Genomic DNA, 20,537 nt, shown 5'->3' with positions numbered 1-20,537 from the left:
CTGTATGCAGGTCAAGAAGCAACAGTTAGAACCAGACATGGAACAACAGATTGGTTCCAAATCGGGAAAGGAGTCCGTCAAGGCTGTATACTGTCACCCTGCTTATTTAACTTCTATGCAGAGTGCATCACACAGAATGCTAGGTGGGATGAATCACAAGCTGCAATCAAGACTGCAGGGAGAAATATCTACAACCTCAGATATGAAGATGATATCCCTCTAATGGCAGAAAGTGAAGAGGAACTACTAAAGAGCCTCTTGATGAGGATGAAAGAGGAGAGTGAAAAAGATGACTTAAAACTCAGCATTCAAAATAACAAGATCATAGCATCCAGACTTGTAACTTCATGGCAAATAAATGGGGAAAAGTGGAAACAGTGATAGATTTTACTTTCCTGGGCTGCAAAATCACTGAGGATAGTGACTGCAGCCATGAAATTAAAAGATGCTTGCTCCTTGGAAGGAAAGCCATGACAAACCTAGACAGCATATTAAAAAGCAGAGACATCATTTTGCTGACAAAGGTCTGAATAGTCAAAGCTATGGCTTTTCCAGAAGTTATGTATGGAGGTGAGAGATGGACCATAAAGAAGGCTGAGCGCCAAAGAATTGGTGCTTTTAAGCTATGGTGTTAGAGAAGACTCTTAAGAGTCCCTTGGACTGCATGAGATCAAACCAGTCAATACTAAAGCAAATCAGTTCTGAATATGCATTGGAAGGACTGATGCTGAAGCTGAAACTCCAAAACTTTGGCTACCTGATAAGAGCAGACTCACTGGAAAAGACCCTGCTGCTGGAAAAGACGGAGGGCAGGAGAAGAGGGCAACAGAGGATGAGATGGTTGGATGGCATCACTGACTCAATGGACATGAGTTTGAGCACAGTCTGGGAAATAGTGAAGGACAGGGAAGCCTGGTGTGCTGCATTCCTTGGGACTGCAGAGTGGGACAGGCCTTAGCGACTGAACAACAACAACTTCCATTTTATACTAACACGAGTGAGGAGAATATCAGAGAGAAAAGAAGTGTCTTGAAAAGACGCAAGAATTTAGTTGATACCACCAGGACCACTTAGCATTTATAGAGTCATTCCTTATTTCCTCAAGGATTATTTTCCTTAAAATAAGCAGAGATGTTTTTCTTCAGGAGTTTAGCAGTCAAGTGATAAAAATGATGCTACAATATACAAAAACACAGTAAATAAAAACATTTTCAAGGCATCAACTTCTAAAAATATGTCAATATTGAAAAATCATGCTCTAAATCCTTTTTCTTGAATTCCCCTTAATTGTTTAGAGAACATTAGTAAAGGCATTGTGACTTGCTGACACAGAACCTAAGATTGCTAAATAAACTACATTTCTTCCTGCTGTTCTCAAATAATCTTTTATGTGCTTAAATTTTTTGTTTGCCCTTATGATTTGGAGGAGGGGTAGGCAATTTGGAATAAAAATGCTTACACAGTAAGACCTTTTTTGTAAACTGCTGAGGGCAGAGAGGGGAGAGAGATTAACAATAATCACTGACTTGTTCTTTTGTTTAAAGGGGAATGAATTGACCCACACATACAGAAAAAAGATCACAGATTATTTAACATAGGTATGCAAACACAAAATTGCAAAATCACAAAACTTTACTTGGCAAAGCATGATTTACTTTGACCATTAAAAGAATTCATAATTGTCCTTCCTATGAAAAGGAAATTATTTGTCAAAAATCAAGACAGTCACCAGAAAATGGATGTTCATGGTGAGTAGTCACTGCAGAATAAATAAAACAGATCCGTCAGTGCCACTTGTACTACGGAAAGCATAAAACAGTGTGTTAGTGTTCACAGTCCAGAGCAAAAGACTCCCCCCACCCTTAGAGGACTGGCTGAGCGGTGTCACACCCAGTCACCGGCAGGCAGCCCCAAAACAGCTATGCCAGGACAAGTCTGCTGTCAGCTCCTCAGTTACGACAAGCTCTTGAACACAACCTGCTCCCTCTGTCTAGTTGATGCTTTCCCCCCATATTGTTTCATCCTTGATTTGCTCAGGTTTCAGGTCTCACCTTTTATTTCTCCACATCTACCTTAGATACCTCCACTTATTACCTCCAAACACTTCATAGCCTCCCCTCCATAGTACTCTAATACTTACCGTTATATGTGTACATAATCGAGCCCACCAGGTTCCTCTGTCCATGGGATTTCCCAGGCAAGAATACTGGAGTGGGTTGCCATTTCCTCCTCCAGGGGATCTTCCCTACCCAGGGATCAAACCCGAGTTTCCAATGTCTCCTGAATTGGCAGGCGGATTGTTCTTCACCACTGTGCCACCTGGGAAGCCCTACTGTATGTTTATATTAATGTGTTATATGTATCTATGCATATCACACATGTAACTAGAAGGTCTCTCTTCCTCTTTGGCTGTACATTCCACAAGAACAGAGACCATGTCTGTTTCACATAACACACAGCAGGCTCTTGGATACTGCCTAGTATAAAAGTAAGCACACTTTCTGGAACAGCATGCATCCAGGGTTTCATCTATGGCTGCCATCACTTCACATCCTGAGAGCCTTGACAAGACCATTTCACCTGCCATGCCAGACTAGAAAGACCTTAACAGTAAACAGTGGAGGTTCTCTGCTGCCCTGTAAAAACCACTAGGCTTGCATTCTGGGCTGAAGCGGGGGCAGGAGGGTCCCTCTGTCAGTCTAATCAGTCAACAGTCATGCCAGTAACCGGGAGTGGACTTTTTTTGGATTCCAGAGGACTGCCTGATTGCTTTTCTGTCTACCAACATAAACCCTTACCTGAAGCAGTTTTTCTTTTCCTTTAGAACAGCAGAACCCAATGCAAATTTTGTTTCTGCCTTTCATCTCTCTGGGAGGCAGCCTCCATGACTGCCCCTGCTGCTCTTTGCCTCCCAGGACTCACAGCTCTTGGGCAACAGACTCCGCCCCAGCTGAGCAAGGTGATCTATGTGGCTAGTATGCTGTCATGGAAATGATAGCATGAGACTTCTGAAGCTAAATCCTAGAAGACACTGGGGCACCTGCTTCGAGCTTTATCATTTGCTCTGGGGGTAGGGGGGGCACGCTTGGAGGACACTTCGGCAGTCCTGAGCAGAGGTCCGTGATGAACTGTGTTCTCCTGCCAACAGCCTGCGCCAACTTGCCAGCCACGTAAGTAAGTCATCTTGGAAAAGGATCCCCCTCGCCTTAGTCAGATCGTCAGATGACTGCCGCCTCATTGTTCTCCTGACTGCTACCTCCTAAGACCCTCACCAAAACTAACCTGCTAAAGAGCTTCGGAGTTCTAAACCACAGAAACTGCAGGTGATAATAAAGGTTCATTGTAGCTTCAAGCTACTAAATTTGGGAGTAATTTTTTATGCAGCAGTGTATAACTAATACAATCTTTCACCACTCAAGTTTGCACAGAAAATTTTCAAGAAACTGTCACCACTTACACAAAGGGAAATAAGAAATTCATTTTTATTTTCAGTTTTTCATTTACCCCACAAGTCTCACCTCTCTGTTCATTAGATTCCATATGGAAGACATAGCAACTGGTTAGATTATTGAAAAATATTTTAGAAGGATAAGATTTATTCTGCTTTTTTAGAGAAGAGAATTTTCATATGCTAAGTAGAGAACAGAACTTTCTGAAAGTGATGAAAAGATGAGATAAGAGGGATGGGATAGAGGCTGAAGTGATGCCCTAAAGATCAGGAATGGAAAGGAGGGGAAATAAATTCAGGGATTGGTTTCTTCTATATGTCACAACCTTGCTTTCCTAAATTTTTACTGATGCCCAGCCCCAAGAAACGGTGTAACGATCAGCGTGTGGGAGTAAGATACACAGTATGACAAATCCCAGGAGGCAGGGAAATTTGTACTAGTTATAAAAGAAAAAACTAAGTGACAGCACTTGGATATCAAGACGATTTTAGAAAGGTGCGTGCGTGTGGGTGTGCTAAGTCGCTTCAGTTGTATCCAACTCTGCAATTTCATGGATTGTAGCCCACCAAGGCTCCTCTGTCCATGGGATTCTCCAGGCAAGAATACTGGAGTGGGTTGCCATTCCCTTCTCCAAGGGCTCTTCCTAAGCCAGGATAGAACCTGCGTCTCTTACGTCCCTGCATTGGCAGGTGAGCTCTTTACCACTAGGGCCATCTGGGAAGCTCCAATTTTAGAAAGGTAATAGAACCAGTCTTATTTCTCAATTCTATGGAGAAGCATTCTCAAATGTTTTCTTTTGTTTTTTCTCTATTCCCTGTCATAATAAATGTGGAACATAAAATGTTCCAATTAGAAAGAGATGTGTTACCATGATTCCTAAAGGTGGTTAATGAGCCTTTTTTTCCTAACAGAAGAATTCTGAATTCATTTGAATATTTCAATTATTGATATTAAATTCCTTTTAGCCTCATACTGCTTCTGTTTTCTTTTTCAAAGTCTTCTTTCTAGGTTTCCTTCCATTTTTATTATAAAATATGCTAGAAAAACAGAAAAACTGGGATAATTAATAGTGAGTATATAATTAATGTTTTCTCTTAACATATTCAAAGGGCTTCTTTAAGGAAGGCTGGGAGAAACAATGATGAAAAAGGTTTAATTATCCACTGGTTACAGTTAATATTGACTTGATCAGTATTAGAATTTCTAAGCATTTTCTTTCTATAGAAGGCAAGGAAATCAACAGAGGGAAGGTCTTCATAATCATAAGCTGCTTGCCAGCTTCTATTCTTAAACAGTGGATCCAAGTGCCCTTGGAACTGTTGGGGTAACTGGGTTAAACAAACAAACAAACAAACAAACAGAACCTCAAATACTCAAAAAACTAGGCTGAATTTGGTTACAGGCAATTTCCCTCAAAAAAAAAAATTAATAATAATAATAATCAAAGTCTAACTATCTTAATTAGTTTGTGAGTAGAATTAGCATCATTACACATCATTGACAATTACCAAAATCCCCTGAGCTTCTCAAAGTCCTCACCAACAAAGGAAACAAAAAGATAAGAAACTCCTTTACAAGCAAAACCCAGAGGCAGAACAAAAGTGTTGAGATAGCTCGTCAGTACTGCCAGCTCAGCCAGAGCCATTGCCTTGCTGCCAACTCTCGGGTTCCAGAGTTTTTAGGCTGACTCTTATAAGGGAATCCTCGGCTTTATAGAATTAAAAAGAGAACAGTTTGAAAGACCCTGAGCCAGAACCAACCAGTTAAAGTGCCCCTGATTCCTGCCTGGCTCACAGAAACTGTGTAAGGTAATAAAATGTTTATTGTTGTCTGAAGCTGCTAAGTTTGGGGACTGTTCATTATGCAGCAACAGACACTAGTATTTCTCATGACTCAAGTTCACACAGTTTGCTAGATTCTCATCATTTATAATATAAAAGGCAAGAATATATTTTATATGAAGAAATATAAATCACTAACATGTAACATGCAAATGAAAACAAGTTTGTTAACACAATTTCTTCAGTTACAGTTAACTGTAACTGTGATAAGGCTGACAGTATAACGTTACGGGCACTGATTCTTTTACCTAATTTGCCCTAACTTTTATGACTAGCTTCTCTACCTCAAAACCCTTTCAAATTCCTACAACATGACAGCAGGAAGGAAAATGAGAAAGGAAGTTAACTTATGACAATTTTAGGCTGGAATTACTACAAACTGCGAGTGCAAGTATTTCAAGAAAGATTTTTTTTTTCTTTTTTAATATTTCTGTATTTGAAAGAACTCTAGAATAGTGGCTATAATGCCTTCAGAGCCATTCTTCATCCTTGGGTGAACTGAGTTATCTCTAAAAAGTGGCTTTTTCTTAAATAACAAGTCAAGAGATTTAGGTTTTTCCATTTCTCTCTATAAATTGGCATAAAGGTAAAGCAGCTACCAAGGTAAAAATACGACTTTTCATAAAAACAAAGGCTCTTAACAAATTTAGAATTTTATAGATGAGATAGGTGTTAGTGCTTATTTTCATATGAAAAATGGTAAGAGAAGCAGACAAAATGGTGGATGGCATAAGAAAATAAAAAAGTCACATACCCTTAAGAGGATCATGCTCTGCTCTCATAATATCAATAAGGGAATTTTCCAGAGAGTGCATATTCAAACTGTCATACATTCTACTTCGATCCTGGAAGAGAAGAAGATAAAAAAAAAGAATATAGTCTACACAATTTTTTCAAAAAGTGATGATTAATGTACTATCTAAATCTTCTTACATAAATTAGGACATTTGACTAATATAATATTACTAGTCAGTTTGCAACCCAAGACAATGTCAATAACTAAGGATCTCCTGAGCTTAATATCTCTTGTACTGGAGGACAATAGATTTCATACATTTATCTCCAAAATCACATATCAAAAGTATCTTATTTAATCAGCAGTATTAATGCAATACAGTAAAAACAATTTCTGTTGTTATCATTCTCAACTTATAAATATTTCTGAAATCTTATACACAAAGAAAGCATTTTCAGTTGTTATTTAACTTTTAAACTTTTCACATATATATAGGAATTTGGACACTGGCCCTTGAAAAATAAATATTTGGGTGAAAAGGCTTAATTCCATAATGCACCATACTTTAAACATCAAACATTGTATGCTATTTAATAGTCAGAATTTCATAATAAAGAATGCATAAGCATCCTAAACAGTAAAAATTAAAAGCATGAAATACCAATTTCAGAACAAAGACAAACATCAAGAATAATCCTGACATATTGATCTCTGCATTTCCAAATCTTCTCTCCCCTCTACCCACTGTTGCAAAAAATGAAGGCAGGGGAGAAAAGGGCGAAAGAATTCTCACTGCAGCAAGTTTCCTATATCATCAAGTCTCAGAACAAAGTCTTTTGTGTAGTTTGAAGTTTTGTTTGCTGAATGTCAAACCCCTCAACTTGCTTACTAGAAGGAATCTGATTCTGTAATGTTCATTTATTTATATTGTATTCTGTTCAATATACATTCAATAAACTTGAACAAATATATACAGGGAGCCACCACAGCAAGCCCTGGCCTGTGCCCCTCTAATTGCCAGGCAGTCTGTTCCCAAATTATGCCCATGTTAACCCCACTCATTTATGTTTAAGTGTGTACCCTACCCGGTGCTTATGCATTGTGTGTAAATGAGGGGAAGGTTGACCAGGCAGGCCACTTCCAATTCTCAAAGAATAATGAACACAGAAAAAGGAAAGGAAGAACCAGAAAAGTTGGGGGAAAAAGTCTCCACAGAAATCAGAATGAGGCACTTCTTAACCTAGGTCCCTGAGCTTCAAGGACCATGACACCTGTGAGATGATGTAATGCTCCATATGGACATGTATATGTGATTTTTTCCTGAAAAGGTTTATGGTTTCCTTAGTTTTCCAAAGGAGTCCACAATCCAGAGAAGATCCAGAACCACTCTTTTAGAAAGCCAAGGAAAAACATAAGAAGCTTTTCTTAGAGTATGTTGACTTTTTAAAATTCTCCTCTGACGTTTCAATGAAGGTTGCAAGCTTTTTTTTTTGAGGGGGGCGGGGGTGGGGTGGGAGATCACCACTGCAGACTAAACAAGTCACTGTCAGAGAATTCAAAACTGTGCAAAGCAACAGTGAACGATGGAAAGAATACTAGACCTGGAAGATCCTGCTGGAGCTTCATCACTACCTACATTAGCACCCCTTACTTAGTTTGCCTTAGACTCCTGAGATGTAACACACCCACCAGTAATAGGTGTTCCCTAGAACAATGACCTTGATTGGGGATGGAGGCACACAGTCACTGAGCTGTAACAGCAACTCTCGCACTTAAGCATGCTTCAGAAATATCTGGAAGGCTTGTCAGACATACACGTTTGCTGGGACTCATCAACTGATTCAATAGGTCTGATTCAACAGGTCTGGAGTGGCCTCTGAGAATTTTATTTCCAGTAAGTACCCAGGTGATCCTGAGACTGCTGGTCCAAAGACCACACTTTAAGAAGCATTGCGCTTCTTAACCTGAAGCTACTTAACCTTTTTAGGCTTTGTTCCATCTTCAAGAAAATAAAACAATCGCATCAACCTAGATGATGTCTAAAGTCCACTTTAAAAATAATAGAAATAATGGAAAAGCAAAAGACTTACAGTAGTATATAACAAATAAAACTGGGATACAGAAAAACTTGGGCAGAAATGACATGCAATTTTTGTAATCTATCCAAATATGTCCATCTTTTGTGCTTCCATGTATGAGTTCATAACTAATTTGTTGGTTTTCCTGCCTCTGTCAATGAATTTCTAAGTTAATTAGGGGTAGGGACCTGCTAATTATGGAATATAACTATCTCTCAAATGTTTGTTGAATGAACAGTATTTATCTTTACCATAAAAGCTGCAAAAGTTTAAGTTGAGCTCAGAGACTGCACTTTTAGGTGGTAATTACAAAGGACTGCAAATCTCAGAATCTTCCATAGACTAAGTACTCAAAATGTTAAGTAACTAAACTGAGACAAGTATCAGGTAATAATGTGACCTTGTTGTCGACTTGAATTTCCAACCACACAATAAAAGATTAGATATTATATTCAAAGCTCCAAAATGTATTTAAAATATAGAATTTAAAAAGTAAACTGTCATGACAAAAATCTTAAAAAAGTGTGCTGTATCAAAGGGTTCTAAGATGGAATATAACATAGATACTTTATAGCCTACTGATCTTAAATTCTTACAAAGAAATGTGTTATGGTTCAGGGCTATCTTCTCAGGCTTATGTTTTCTGAACAGAATCAGACATGACCTGTCTTCAGTCAACCTATGAACTTAATTAATGGTAACTAATACCACCCAAATTTGCATTTCCCATACAACTTTGATTTATGTATTTATTTGGCCACCCTCTACCTCCATTCCAAGGAGTATGATTTTGCTTTAGAGCACAGCAAAATTAATGCAGAATCCTATACATACTGTCAACGGGCCATGGATAATATTTAAGGTATGAAGAGAAAATATACAAGCAAGTTATTCAATAAATGTATCAACTCTGGCAACTCTTATTTTTAAAATAAAAAAGCCACATGTATTAACAGCTTTAGTTTTAATACCTATATCCAACTAAAACAGTGAGATGCCCACTTATAAAGTCCCTTATTTTCCTTTGCATATCAAGTCTTTCATCATGAAACAAACTCCTATTTCAGCAAAGAAAACAGCAAGCTATTTTAAAACTATTAACTTAGTTATACTTTATTAAGCATCAGCTGCAGCCCACATGATTTTTAAATCACCAAATACAAAATAGCCTTGAGCAGGCAAAGAGCTCATGACCTCGCAAAAGTTACTTTCTGGGTAATGGAACCTGGAGGTCGGTCATGTTAAAAAAAGATACAGATAATTCCATTAAGTAAAGTGTGGGGATTAAAATATAACTTTTGAAAAAAAAAATATTTGGTTACAAGACAAACACTCATGCATTCTTCAGGAACAGGGACATTAGAACAAATTGTGTTCATGTAAACTCCCATTGGTTCAAAAGCTAAATGGAAATCCTGAATCCATTTTAAAGTTATCATAAACACAGGAATACTGATTATCATAAAAAGATGGGAAATTACAGCAATGTAATTTACATTTATTACTACATGGTTATTTGAAAACAGCCAATACTTCACAAAAGTAAAAATCTACCAGAAAAAGTTTATCCAAATCTACTGCAGAAATATGAAAGCTATGTGGCAAAGAACCAACTAAATGGGCTTTCAGAAACTGAGATTACAGTATCCCACAATGAACAGGCAAAAATTAGAACACAATGGTAAAAAAACAACAATCTCTTATATTCTGATAGTTTGCTAGTCTTTAAATACAAACATTTGCCACAAAGACTTACGGAAGCAACAACGAACTCCTAGAAAGACTAAAAAACACAGAAAGAACAAAGTCATTCTAATTTTAAAAAGGATGACCTGGAAAGATTATGAACATTGATTGAAAGTTAACTAATGTGGTCAACAGTGATACTAAAATACAACAAAAGGAACTTAAACTTACTTAAAAGGGAACTTTTTTATGGGATGTTGTATTTTTGCTTTGACACAATCAAAACCCTATTTATTATTTCAAAAGAGGTAGGTAAATAGAAGCTTTTCCTTTTGACAATGATGTATCCTCCCTATGAAAAAAGAGGCAGATTATAGAAAGCCCACCAGGTTCTTCTGTCCATGGGATTCTCCAGGCAAGAATACTGGAGTGGGTTGCCATGCCCTCTTCCAGGGGATCTTTCAGATCCAGGGGTTGAACCTGGGTCTCCAGCATTGAAGGCAGGTTCTTTACCATCTGAGTCACAAGAGAAGCCCATAGAAAAACTCTATATCATATTTAAAGTTATACCAGATGGCTTGGGCATATATTCTTCTGCCTAAGTAGAAATATCAACTTTTGTTGTATTTTTGTGTTTAGTTCTCCTGATTATACTCTGCTACTGCACTTTACTGAGCGAGCATCAGATACTGTACTGCTCTGCCTCAGTACGCAATGTAGCTCTCAATCTCATACACTCTCATCTGATTCTCTGTTGTTTCACACAGAGATATCCCTTATTCATCCAACTGGACTTTCATCTTCTCAAAAGCAAAGAACAGTATCTCTCTAGACATATCTCCAGGGTAAAGCACTACTGCATATACAATGAATATACATTTCTTGACCTTCCTTTATTATTCTAATCCTCAACAAAGAGCTGTAACAGTGATTTGGGGGGGAAAACATCAAGCCCCAAATAGCCAAAGCTAATTTAGTATCCACAATGGTTAAATAAAATGGAAAGGTAAGTAAAAAAAATACCTGGTGTAAGAATGTATCAAGTACAAGTAAAGAACTGAACAGATAGGAAACATAAAAAGGATCTTAAGCACAGATAACGAGATCCCATCCTACCTTATTTTCAGTAGGTATGATAGTTTCACAACTACCAGTGTCCCTATAAACTCATCTAGTTTAAGAATCACAATTTAAGGAACGTTTCATTAAATGAAAACTTGGACTTGACCTTGTTTTTTGTATAATGTGAGTAAAGTCTCCAAAGAATATATTTTTCTGAGAGGTCCCCAGATTATCACATCACATTTATCATAATAGCCTGGATATTAAAGATTAGCAAAAAATATCTTCAGTTAATTCAAGGTAGTTTATGTACATTCCCAGGAATTGCAGGGAGAACATCTATAAGACTCCAAGTCTACAGCTGGAAAAAAATATATATACACATTCAGCTAAAGAGCAGGCCAACTCTCACAGGCTTTATAGGCTATAATACAGTTTTAAAAGCATGGTGTTGGTTTGTTTACAGAAAACTGATATGCTATATATAAACTAAGTAATAACCTCAGCTCCTAGTATATTTACTCTCCATTGAAAATATTCCAGTATTAATGAATAAATATACTGCAGCCTGTTTATCTGCCTAAAAATTCAATTTTAAGGTAATTTAGAATTCATACTTTTGAGTATGACTTAGCATATTAGCAAGAGTAGCTAATAGCATTTTAAACAAAAGTAGTATTATATTTAGCCTTAAAGAAACTAATAAAAAATACATTCATTTTAAACTCAGAAATGAATATAACAATTTATATTTGTTTTTAAAAAGTTTTTAATCTGAAGTGTTTTGATTAAAAAAAGAGGGAGTATTTTAAATAAGGAAATGCCAATTTGAAAATTTTACATACAACTGAAATAAAACCAATGTACAAAACTATTTCTTTTCCATTTACTAAATTCCGTTACACGTCCCATTCTTGGTATAGGTTAGGCCAGGTACAAGAATTAAGACTTTAGTTCTACGGTTTACTACAGTTTAGACTTAAGTCAATTTGAGACTTAAGGAAATTTTAAAAGTTAAATGTTTTTATTTGTTAACTAAAATGTATTAGTATAAAAATATTGTATATGATGAAAAAAGATCAGAAATGAAAATAATCTCCCCAGATATTTAAGTGTCTAAGTATTTTCTATAATTTTAACTTTGCCAAATATTGAGGAACTACCCAACTGTTTAAGATACCAATTGCAGCTGCTGCTTTAGTTTGTAGCTGCTGCTGTATTTCTAAGAACCTCAACTTCAAATACCTCAACCTTTTATGGAAAGAGAGAAACCCTGAACAAATTTTGTATAATAAGTACCCTTAGGGTACTCAAAGAAAAAACATCATTGCTTTTAAGGCCAGGTGGGATGTCATACAGGGTACGTCCACCGCCTGGGACCAATGCCCATTGCTCCCCCTGCCCCTCAAATAAAGCAAGACCCTTGTATTCTAAAAATAAAGGAGGGGGGATAAGGAAGCAGGGAGCAAAAGACGTGGCCACAATAGATGAAAGAAAGCACAAGAGCTGGCTACAAAGGCCTTACAGGATCTAGTTCTAGACATTCCTCTTACAGATAGGGAAACTATGACCCAAAGAGATGAAAGCCCATAAACTGTGTCATCCAATGTCAAAAAACTCGTGAGAGGAAGAAGATTCAGGTTTCAGGTCTCCTTTTCTTCTAGGTCAGTTCACTTTCCACTATCTTTTTCTTTAGCATTCTCTTCAACTTCATCCTCATATCTCAGGCTCAGGAATCCACAGGGATTGCCAATATCTCAACAATTTACCAAAAAATAAAAATAAAAAAAATTATCCTTATGCATCAAAATCCTTTTCCTAAAGTGAATATACCTTAAATCCTAAGGGCATAGATAAGAGCAGAGAAGCTGAGTGGGAGGGCTGATGGCCCTCATCCTGTGGGAGTCCCATGGGCACCTCTGCAGAGCCCAGTTTGAAAATTCCCCTTTCATTATGACCTCTATCTATTGCAGCATTTTTCTACCCACTGAAGCCATCTTAATAACCTAATCTCTCAACATCTGCCCCCCAACCCCCATGGATCCTCATTGACATCTTTGTCTTCTTTTTCCTCCACAGTTACACATCCCCCTCACATATCCTCCTGCTTCCTCCTGGTACAACCTCTTCAAATAATTATGTCCTTTCTTGTCTAAAAACATGTCCCTTGCCACCTTCAAAATAATTACCAGTTTTTCTCTTCTAGCATACCATCTCCTAGGCATTTATGTATTTAATTTGAACACCATAACTTGAAAATGCCACTAATATAGCCTAGAAGAAGAAGAGAGGAGAAGAGAGGAGAGTAGAAATAGATGGATTACATTGCAACATTAACAAGATAATAAATTACAAATTACATGAGATGCATACTTATTTCTAACTGGAGATTCTGGCAGGACTACTTTGGTAAATAGGTGGACTTATTTAAAACAAGTGCTAATGGCTGATTACTGAAGTTACTGCCAACCCTCCCGGTTAGAATGCTATTTTCAAATGTAATATTAATCTGTTTATACAGTCCTTACTTGTAAAATCATTTCATGTTGATAAAGTAACTATGGATAACAGAGCTCCATTCACTGGACTCCCACAATGTCAAGTCTATGGTCATTCAAGCTTGGGCTCTGTAGTAAAGAATCCTCTTTTGTGAGGACTGAGTGTTCTACTTGTCCTGCAAATTATTCTCATCACCTGGTACCCAGTATGCATTCAAATTTCATCTGCAGGAAGAGAGACAGCATTTTGTAACCATAAAGGACTTGAAGGTGATTCGACTAAGACTTGACTCTCAGATGTTTGACTCAGTTTCTTTTCTATAAGGAACTGATTATTTGGGAGAAGAGAAGTGCATAATAGCAGTAACAAAATTTAGAGAAATACAATAAACTTTTTTATAAAGGTGAAAAACTGAACTAAGGGCTTTCTTAGAAGTATATCTCAAGACAAATACAGCATGTTTCATGAAAAAGTTTGCCAAAAAATCCTATAAAACATTTATTAAATGTACGATTAGATGTTAAACATATGATTTTATACCTAACTGCAAATGATTCTGAGAAGACATAAAATATGTTCACTTTAAATGATTCTGAAAAGAGATAAAAGGTGTTCAGTTTGACTGATGTTTAAAGTCAGGTGCACTTGGGTATATGATTCCTTTTTCCAAAAACAAATCAATTACTTTCAGGAAATGTAAAATGATTATGAGTTACTTTCAAATTTAAAAACGAAGCACTTTAAATAGTTTAAGAGATCCTTTAAAAATATGTTGCTTTCACGCTTTCTGACATATGCTTAAACAAGTATAATTGAAAAGTACATACTAAATCCTACTCACAATACAAATACTAAGCCCCTAGCCAAAATCCTGGTAAGTACACACTGTGCAGCCTACCTGGTCTATTCTGGATGTTCCGGCTGCAGTGCACCAACTATCTTGGAGTGAATCTGAGCCCCAAGCTGGCAACTGCAAACTAGATCTCACCTTCAATAGCATAGAAGTTTTCATCAGAAACAAGCAGTTCTCTTCCCCATACCCACCCACAAAAAAAAAAAAAAAAAAAAAAAGGAACAAAGAATGAAAAGGAAAAAAAAAAAAAAAAACAATCAAAAGTTCTATCTTGTATCTTTGTTCCATCCTCTAACAGTGTTAAGGGAAAGATATTCTCATTTTAGATAATATAAGGGGACTTCATTAACTTAAAATATCAACAAAATATTAAAGGTCTGAAAAAATGTCTAATCCTCATAAATATTAGGCCACATTTAGAAAAAGTCACTGAATCAGTGAACAAATTTGAATTTAATGTAAAACACCCTAATATTATTTTGCCTTGATCAGAGCTGCACTAACTATATTTGAATATACATACAGCTGATCATAGTCAAATTCATGAACAATTACTAAATATTTTAGTTTAGCTATATTGGAGGAGAAACTCATTTTGGTGGCCTGTTAAAGATTAATAAGGCATTCACAAGGAGCTGCCAATTAAAAAGCTTCAATATGAATTTAAGAAATACAGCAGGGTTTTTCTATACTTAATGAAGCTTGTTTTCTATTATGTGTTTAGAGAATTTTTTTTTTTTAGTCTCATTTTCTCTGTATAGGTATTTCATCCTGTGATAGACACTTAAACATTAGAGCTTTCTCATTTTAATCCATGAACTTTATCATACTATTACTACTACCACCACCCAATTTCCTATATTGAAAGATTAACATTAGAAACAAGGCCATTTACACACCATTCTTACCTGTAAGGGTAAGAGTGTATTACTATTGTTGTCTGTTCTGAACACATTATCTTCAATCCAAGATTTTGGAGTCAGTGATGGAGTAGAGCGAGTGAATTTCGGTGGTGCTATGACATTACCAGAAAACGGTTTCTTCAATGGAGATATCTGATTCATAGCTCCTGGAAGCCCCATGTTTCCAGTTCTACGGTGATCTCTGCCGTGCATCGCTCCCCAGGACATACTTCCGGTGCCCCAGCCACTGCTTTGATGGTTGCTCCAAGGAGATTGTTTCAGAAGAGGCTGGGGAAAACACATCTATTTAAGTTACAGGCATTTAAAGAGTTTATAATTGAAATCCAAACCTAGGCCTGAGTTAAGAGTTCATATAATCTTTTAAAAAATGAGTATTTAATAGACTTGAGATCTTGTATATGAAAACATATTCACTTAATGCTAGGTGACTTTTCGTACTCTCGTCTACATAAATTATAATGAATCAAGCAGATATTTCAGGACAATTACTAAAATAGAACCATGCAGTTACTTTTTTTCCCCTTCAAGAGAGCCATATACATGACAGATATGAAAAAAAACTAAAGATAAAAATTGAAATTAACTTTGAAGATCCTTAAAGATATAACTTATACTATGATCTTTATGCAATCATATTCTGCTAAGCATACCACTAGAAATAGGGTTTTATTTATTAAAATATACCAATCATATGAGTGAAATATGATCACTGTAGAAGTGGTTAATAACATTTGGCTTTATTCTATAGAATGGAATAAAAATGCCTTTGGGGGATAGAGAAAATACAAGAAATGTCTCTCTCTTTTTTTTGCACTGTATTCAACTTTTAAAATATTTTATTCCACTTTTAATGTACTTTCTTTGAAATTTTTGTAGTTGTTATTTTACTTAACTATCCAAGAAACTGTTATTATCTGCTATAATCCATAGGTGGATACACTGAGAAGACTATGTACTTTGATCATTCTAGTAGAGATCTTAATAATACATGTCTCCATTAATGTCATCCATTTTCAAAAATAAATTATATTCCAAAACAGAACCAATGGCAAAAAAAGTTGAGTCATCAAAGAATGAAAAATTCTCCAAGAGGCTATAACTGTAGATTTTGAAGAGTATTAATTGCTAGCAATTATATTGTCAATAAGCTTATAATTTAATAATTTTGTGGTAACACTGAGCCAAAGGGAGTATAGATCATAGAGTTACTATATAAGTTAATAAGTTACTGTTAAGTCAAACACTCTTAAACCTATTTTTTGGATAAACCTGGTCTATAGTACCTGTTTAAAAACATTTTTTAATGCTAACATAACCATGAATATATACTACCCTTTCCCCCTCTACATATTTCAAAAGCATAGCTAAGGGTCCATGGACAAATCCCTCATTCTTGAGGGCCTTACTTTCCTCATGGACACAGTACTCAAACTTCTCTTGCAGTGATCTAAAATTCCATTTAATAGTTGGGTGACCTTTTACACTCCATTGCGAGACCCTTCTGTTTGACAAAAAGCGGATTACTGTTAAATATGGATCTCTGTATACAGTCTTCTAATAATAGTCCACGGCCTCAAGAACACAAACATACCTATTGATAATTGTCGCCACAGATTTCCAGTTAAAAAAGAAAGACCCTGACATCCAAAAGATAGCTCTTCAAGATCAGGTAAATCATGGAAAAGTGGCATATTATTTCAAAATTAGTTAATTTCAACTCTTACAGGCCACATTCTCCTTTCTCAGGGAGAAACCAGTGGAGTGATTCAACAAAAGCTGTTAACTGTTATTCTGGTTAATTTAAACAGACTGTTAACTGTTACTTGGGTTAATTTAGATAGTAGTCACCTCTTGAAAAGGTTAATCCTTAAAAACTAACCCGTCAATGGAAAAAGTTACATCAGTTAATACTTAAGGTTAAGGTCCAATTTTGCTTCTCAGTCTTTAATCACTGAAGTGGCCTTAGACAGAATAACCACTTTAATAAATGCTGACTAGATTAAAAAAAAAAAAGAACAACAAAATACTCTTTCAATGTCAACTAACCAACCCAGCGGTCACTCAGACGTTATCCTGACAGGATAACAACACAGTCCTTGAATTTCAGAAAGGACCCGGATGAATAACCTGCCCGTTGTGATTTCATAGCTACACTACCCCCTCAAAATATACCCCCTTAAAATAATCTTCAAGAGAAGATTAAGGCCACCAAAAAAAAAAAAAAAGGAAAAGTCTTCTCTTCAAGGTAACACACTAATCGCAGGCTCGTTTAGTTTTAAAACCTACAAGATATTACCCAAACCTTGAGAGGCACAGAAAGTGAAACAAGCTTGGAGCACGGATCTCCTCAGCCATCTGACAGCTCGGGGGGCCGACCCACGCGGGGAGGGAGGCAGGTCGGCGGGAGGAGGGCCGGCCGGCGGCCGCTCGCCGACGCGGGTCCCGCCGGGCTAGGCGGTGCGGCGGCCACCGCCTCGCCCGCGACGGCTCCCTCCCGCCAATTCAGGAGGAACGAAACCCCAAAGCAAAAAGGCCTTTCCGCCCATTCCCTCACTAGACGGCGGCGGAGGCTCAACGGGCTGCCCACACGCGTCGCCTCCGGTAATCCTTCCCCAGCTCGCTTCCCACAGCCGCTCCTCCCGAGGCCGCCGCCCGAGCCCGCCGGTCCCGCGTCGCCGGCCCCTCGGTCCCCGAACCCCGGCCGCCTCGCCGCGTCTCCCGGGCTCGGGGAAGCCGACCGGCTAGTCGGCCGGCCGCCCGCCCGGCCAGGGGGGCGCCGGCGGAGCCCCGGGGTTGCCCGCTCCGTGGGACCGGAGGGGACGTCGCGCCCGGGCGCCATTCCGCCCCGGCCCCAGCCTCCAGCGCCGCGCCGGGGCGTTCGAGGGGGCGCCCGGCCGGGGCCACTTCCAGCCGGGCCCGCCTCCGGAGCCCCACAGCCCACGGTGGCCACAGCCCTCCTGCCCAGCCGGCGGCCCGAGTCCCGTGGCCCTTCACCGCCCTCCGCGTCCCCCTCCTTCGGGCGAGCGGCCCTCGCCGCGGCTCCTCGGGGCCGCTCGGCCGAGCCCGGTCTCCGGCCGCCCCGCCCGCGGTCTCCCCGGCCCCGCGACGCAGTCGGGCGGCCGCCCGTCCGCCGTTACCTGGTGGTGGTTGTAGGAGTTCCTCTGCTGCAGGAAGGCGGCGGCCGCCGCCTGGTGCTGCTGCTGGAGCTGCGGGCTGACGGGCGACCTCCGGCTCTGCGGCTGCTGCGGCGCCGCGGGCGGCGGGGGCTGCTGCTGAGGTAAATTCATGGCGGGCGGCGGGGGCACGGCGGCCGCCGAGAAAGGGCCCCCGAAGCCGCCGCCGCCACCGCCGCTCGCCGGCACGCTGAGCCCCGCGCAGCCGTGCGGGGACACCGGCGAGAAGCTCGGGAAGAAGGCCGGGTTCATGGACGACGGCAGCCCGGGGTAGAAGCCGTTCTCCGAATCGGGGCTGGGCGGCGGCATGGCGCTGAGCGAGCCGCCGCCGCCGCCACCGCCACCCGGGGTGGCGGCCGACGAGCCCGGCGGCTGCGGCTGCGGCTGCGGCGGCTGCTGGGGAGGCGGCGGCGGCGGCGGCTGCTGGGGCGGCGGCGGCGGCTGGGACTGGGGCGGCGGCGACGCGGTCTGCACCGACCAGGGGGTGCCGAAGCCGGGCAGCGGCGGCGGCGACGCGGAGCCGCCTCCCCCTCCGCCTCCGGGGGGCCCCCCGCCCCCGCTGCCGCCGCCGCCGCCGCCGCCCGGGTGCGGAAGGTCTGGGCTCTGCAGGCTGCTGAAGGCGCCCGCGCCGAGCGCCCCGCCGGGCAGGAGGTTACTGGGACTGTTGAGCAGAGGGTGGTTGGGAGACTCCATGGAGCCCGGCGCGGGGTTCACCGGCGGCGTCGAGGGGGCCAAGCCCGCATTGGGGGGCTCGGCGGCGCTGCCCTCGCCCGCGGCCGGGGTCTTGCGAGGGCTGCCCGCGCCTCCGTGGCGGCGCCGCGAGGCTGCGGGCGGCGAAGGCTGGAGCTGCGGGAGCGGGGGCAGGTCGGCCGGGCGCTGCCGCGGGGCGAAGTCCTGCGGCGGGAGGTGTTGCGGGTGCGGGAGGCTGAACTGCGGCGGCGGCGGCGGCTGCTGGCGCTGGGCGATCGGCGCCGGCTGGAGGAGCTGGCCGGGCGGCGGCGGCGGCGGGCTGAACCGGCCCGGGCAGTGGAGCGGCGGCGGCGGCGGCTTCGAGTCCGGAGGGTGGGGAAGATGGGGAGGGCTGAACTCTTTCCTCTTCTGGCTGCTCAGCTGCTGCTGCTGCCGCTTACTGAAGTCCTGCGGGGAGGAGGTGCGGCGGCAGCAGCAGCAGGAGGCGGAGGAGGAGGAGGGGTGGTGCAGACTCGGTTTGAAGTCCTGGGAGGGGAGGAGGTGGGTCACACCCGCGTTCGTGCCGCCGCCGGGGTGGTGGTTGGGGAGTTTCTCCGTGGCCGCCGCCCCCGAGAGCGGCCGCGCCGGCTGCTGTGTCAGCCCCAGCAGCAGCTCATCCTGCATGGTCTGCTGATGCGCCAGGAACGGGGAGGAAGAGGAAGCGGCAGCAGCGGCGGCAGCTGAGCGGTCCGCGCCGCCGCAGCCGAGGGGGATCGACAAGGGGGAGGCGGCCTCCGAAAAGCCGGTGACAGGCAACGGCGGCGGCGAGACCGGGCCGAAGGGCGTGGCGGAGGGCAGCGGGGCGGCGGGTCCCGCGGCGGAGGGACAGTACGCCCCGCCACTGAACAGGGACCCGGGGCTGTTGCTTCGGAGAGGGGCGGTGTGCAGCACCCCAAAACCGAAGTCCCTCATTTATCAGGCCGGCGGCCGCGGGAGGAGACGCGCCCCGTCCGCCGCCGCCGCCGCCGCCGCCCTGCCTAAGAAGCCGCCGGATCTGAGGCGGAGCGGCCGTGGTGGAAGGAGGTGGGGCGGGGGGAGTCAGTGAGAGAGGGACACCGTGACTGAGCCAGGGGGCACCGACTTCGGCCCCCGTCACCCCTCGCGGCGCTCACCACCACCTCCCGAGACCGGCTCGGGCTCCGCCGCCGCCGCCGCCGCCGCCGCCCAGGCCGCTTAAGAAGCCCGGAACGTGCGTCAGCGCCACCTCACAATCGCGCCGCCCCCCGCGGTGCGTCCCGGCACGCGCGGGCCCGCGGCCGCCGCACCCCCCACTGCCCCGCCTCCCCCGCCACCCCGCCTTTTATGAATATACAGATGAGGGCCGGGGACGCGCTCGCGTTCTCGGGAGGGCGCGGGGGAGCGCGAGCGCGAGCGCCGCGTCTCCTCAGGCTACCCCCGCGTCCGGGAAAAGGAGCGGCCGGTTGGACCGGCGGGCGGCCGGCGACGCCTGAGCGCTCGGCGCGCGCTCACGAGAGCGCGCGCGCGTGGCTCCGACAGTTCCTGGGCAA

General features: G+C 42.5%; 1 protein-coding gene across 6 annotated transcripts in view; it reads right to left on the bottom strand.

The window, feature by feature from the left end:
- Positions 1–20,202, bottom strand: part of CPEB2 (cytoplasmic polyadenylation element binding protein 2) — a 68,832-nt gene extending 48,630 nt beyond the window's left edge. For 3 of the 6 annotated variants that reach the window (XM_070791817.1, XM_070791819.1, XM_070791820.1), the window contains exons 1-3: positions 18,265–20,202; positions 15,113–15,394; positions 6,045–6,135 (exon numbers count right to left, since the gene is read on the bottom strand). In XM_070791817.1, coding sequence (XP_070647918.1) covers positions 6,045–6,135; positions 15,113–15,394; positions 18,265–19,941 — 2,050 coding nt within the window. In that variant the 5' untranslated portion in view covers positions 19,942–20,202. Of the gene's footprint in view, positions 1–6,044; positions 6,136–14,249; positions 14,340–15,112; positions 15,395–18,264 lie in introns of all 6 variants that reach the window. The other 3 variants (XM_070791814.1, XM_070791816.1, XM_070791815.1) reach the window with 2 other exon arrangements.
- Positions 20,203–20,537: the final 335 nt, after the last annotated feature.

The sequence above is a fragment of the Bos indicus genome, chromosome 6, assembly GCF_029378745.1.
Source record: "Bos indicus isolate NIAB-ARS_2022 breed Sahiwal x Tharparkar chromosome 6, NIAB-ARS_B.indTharparkar_mat_pri_1.0, whole genome shotgun sequence".
In the NCBI taxonomy this organism is placed as follows: Eukaryota; Metazoa; Chordata; class Mammalia; order Artiodactyla; family Bovidae; genus Bos; species Bos indicus.
The sequence above is the reverse complement of the archived record's forward strand: the minus strand, read 5'-3'. Positions and strand labels throughout refer to the sequence as shown.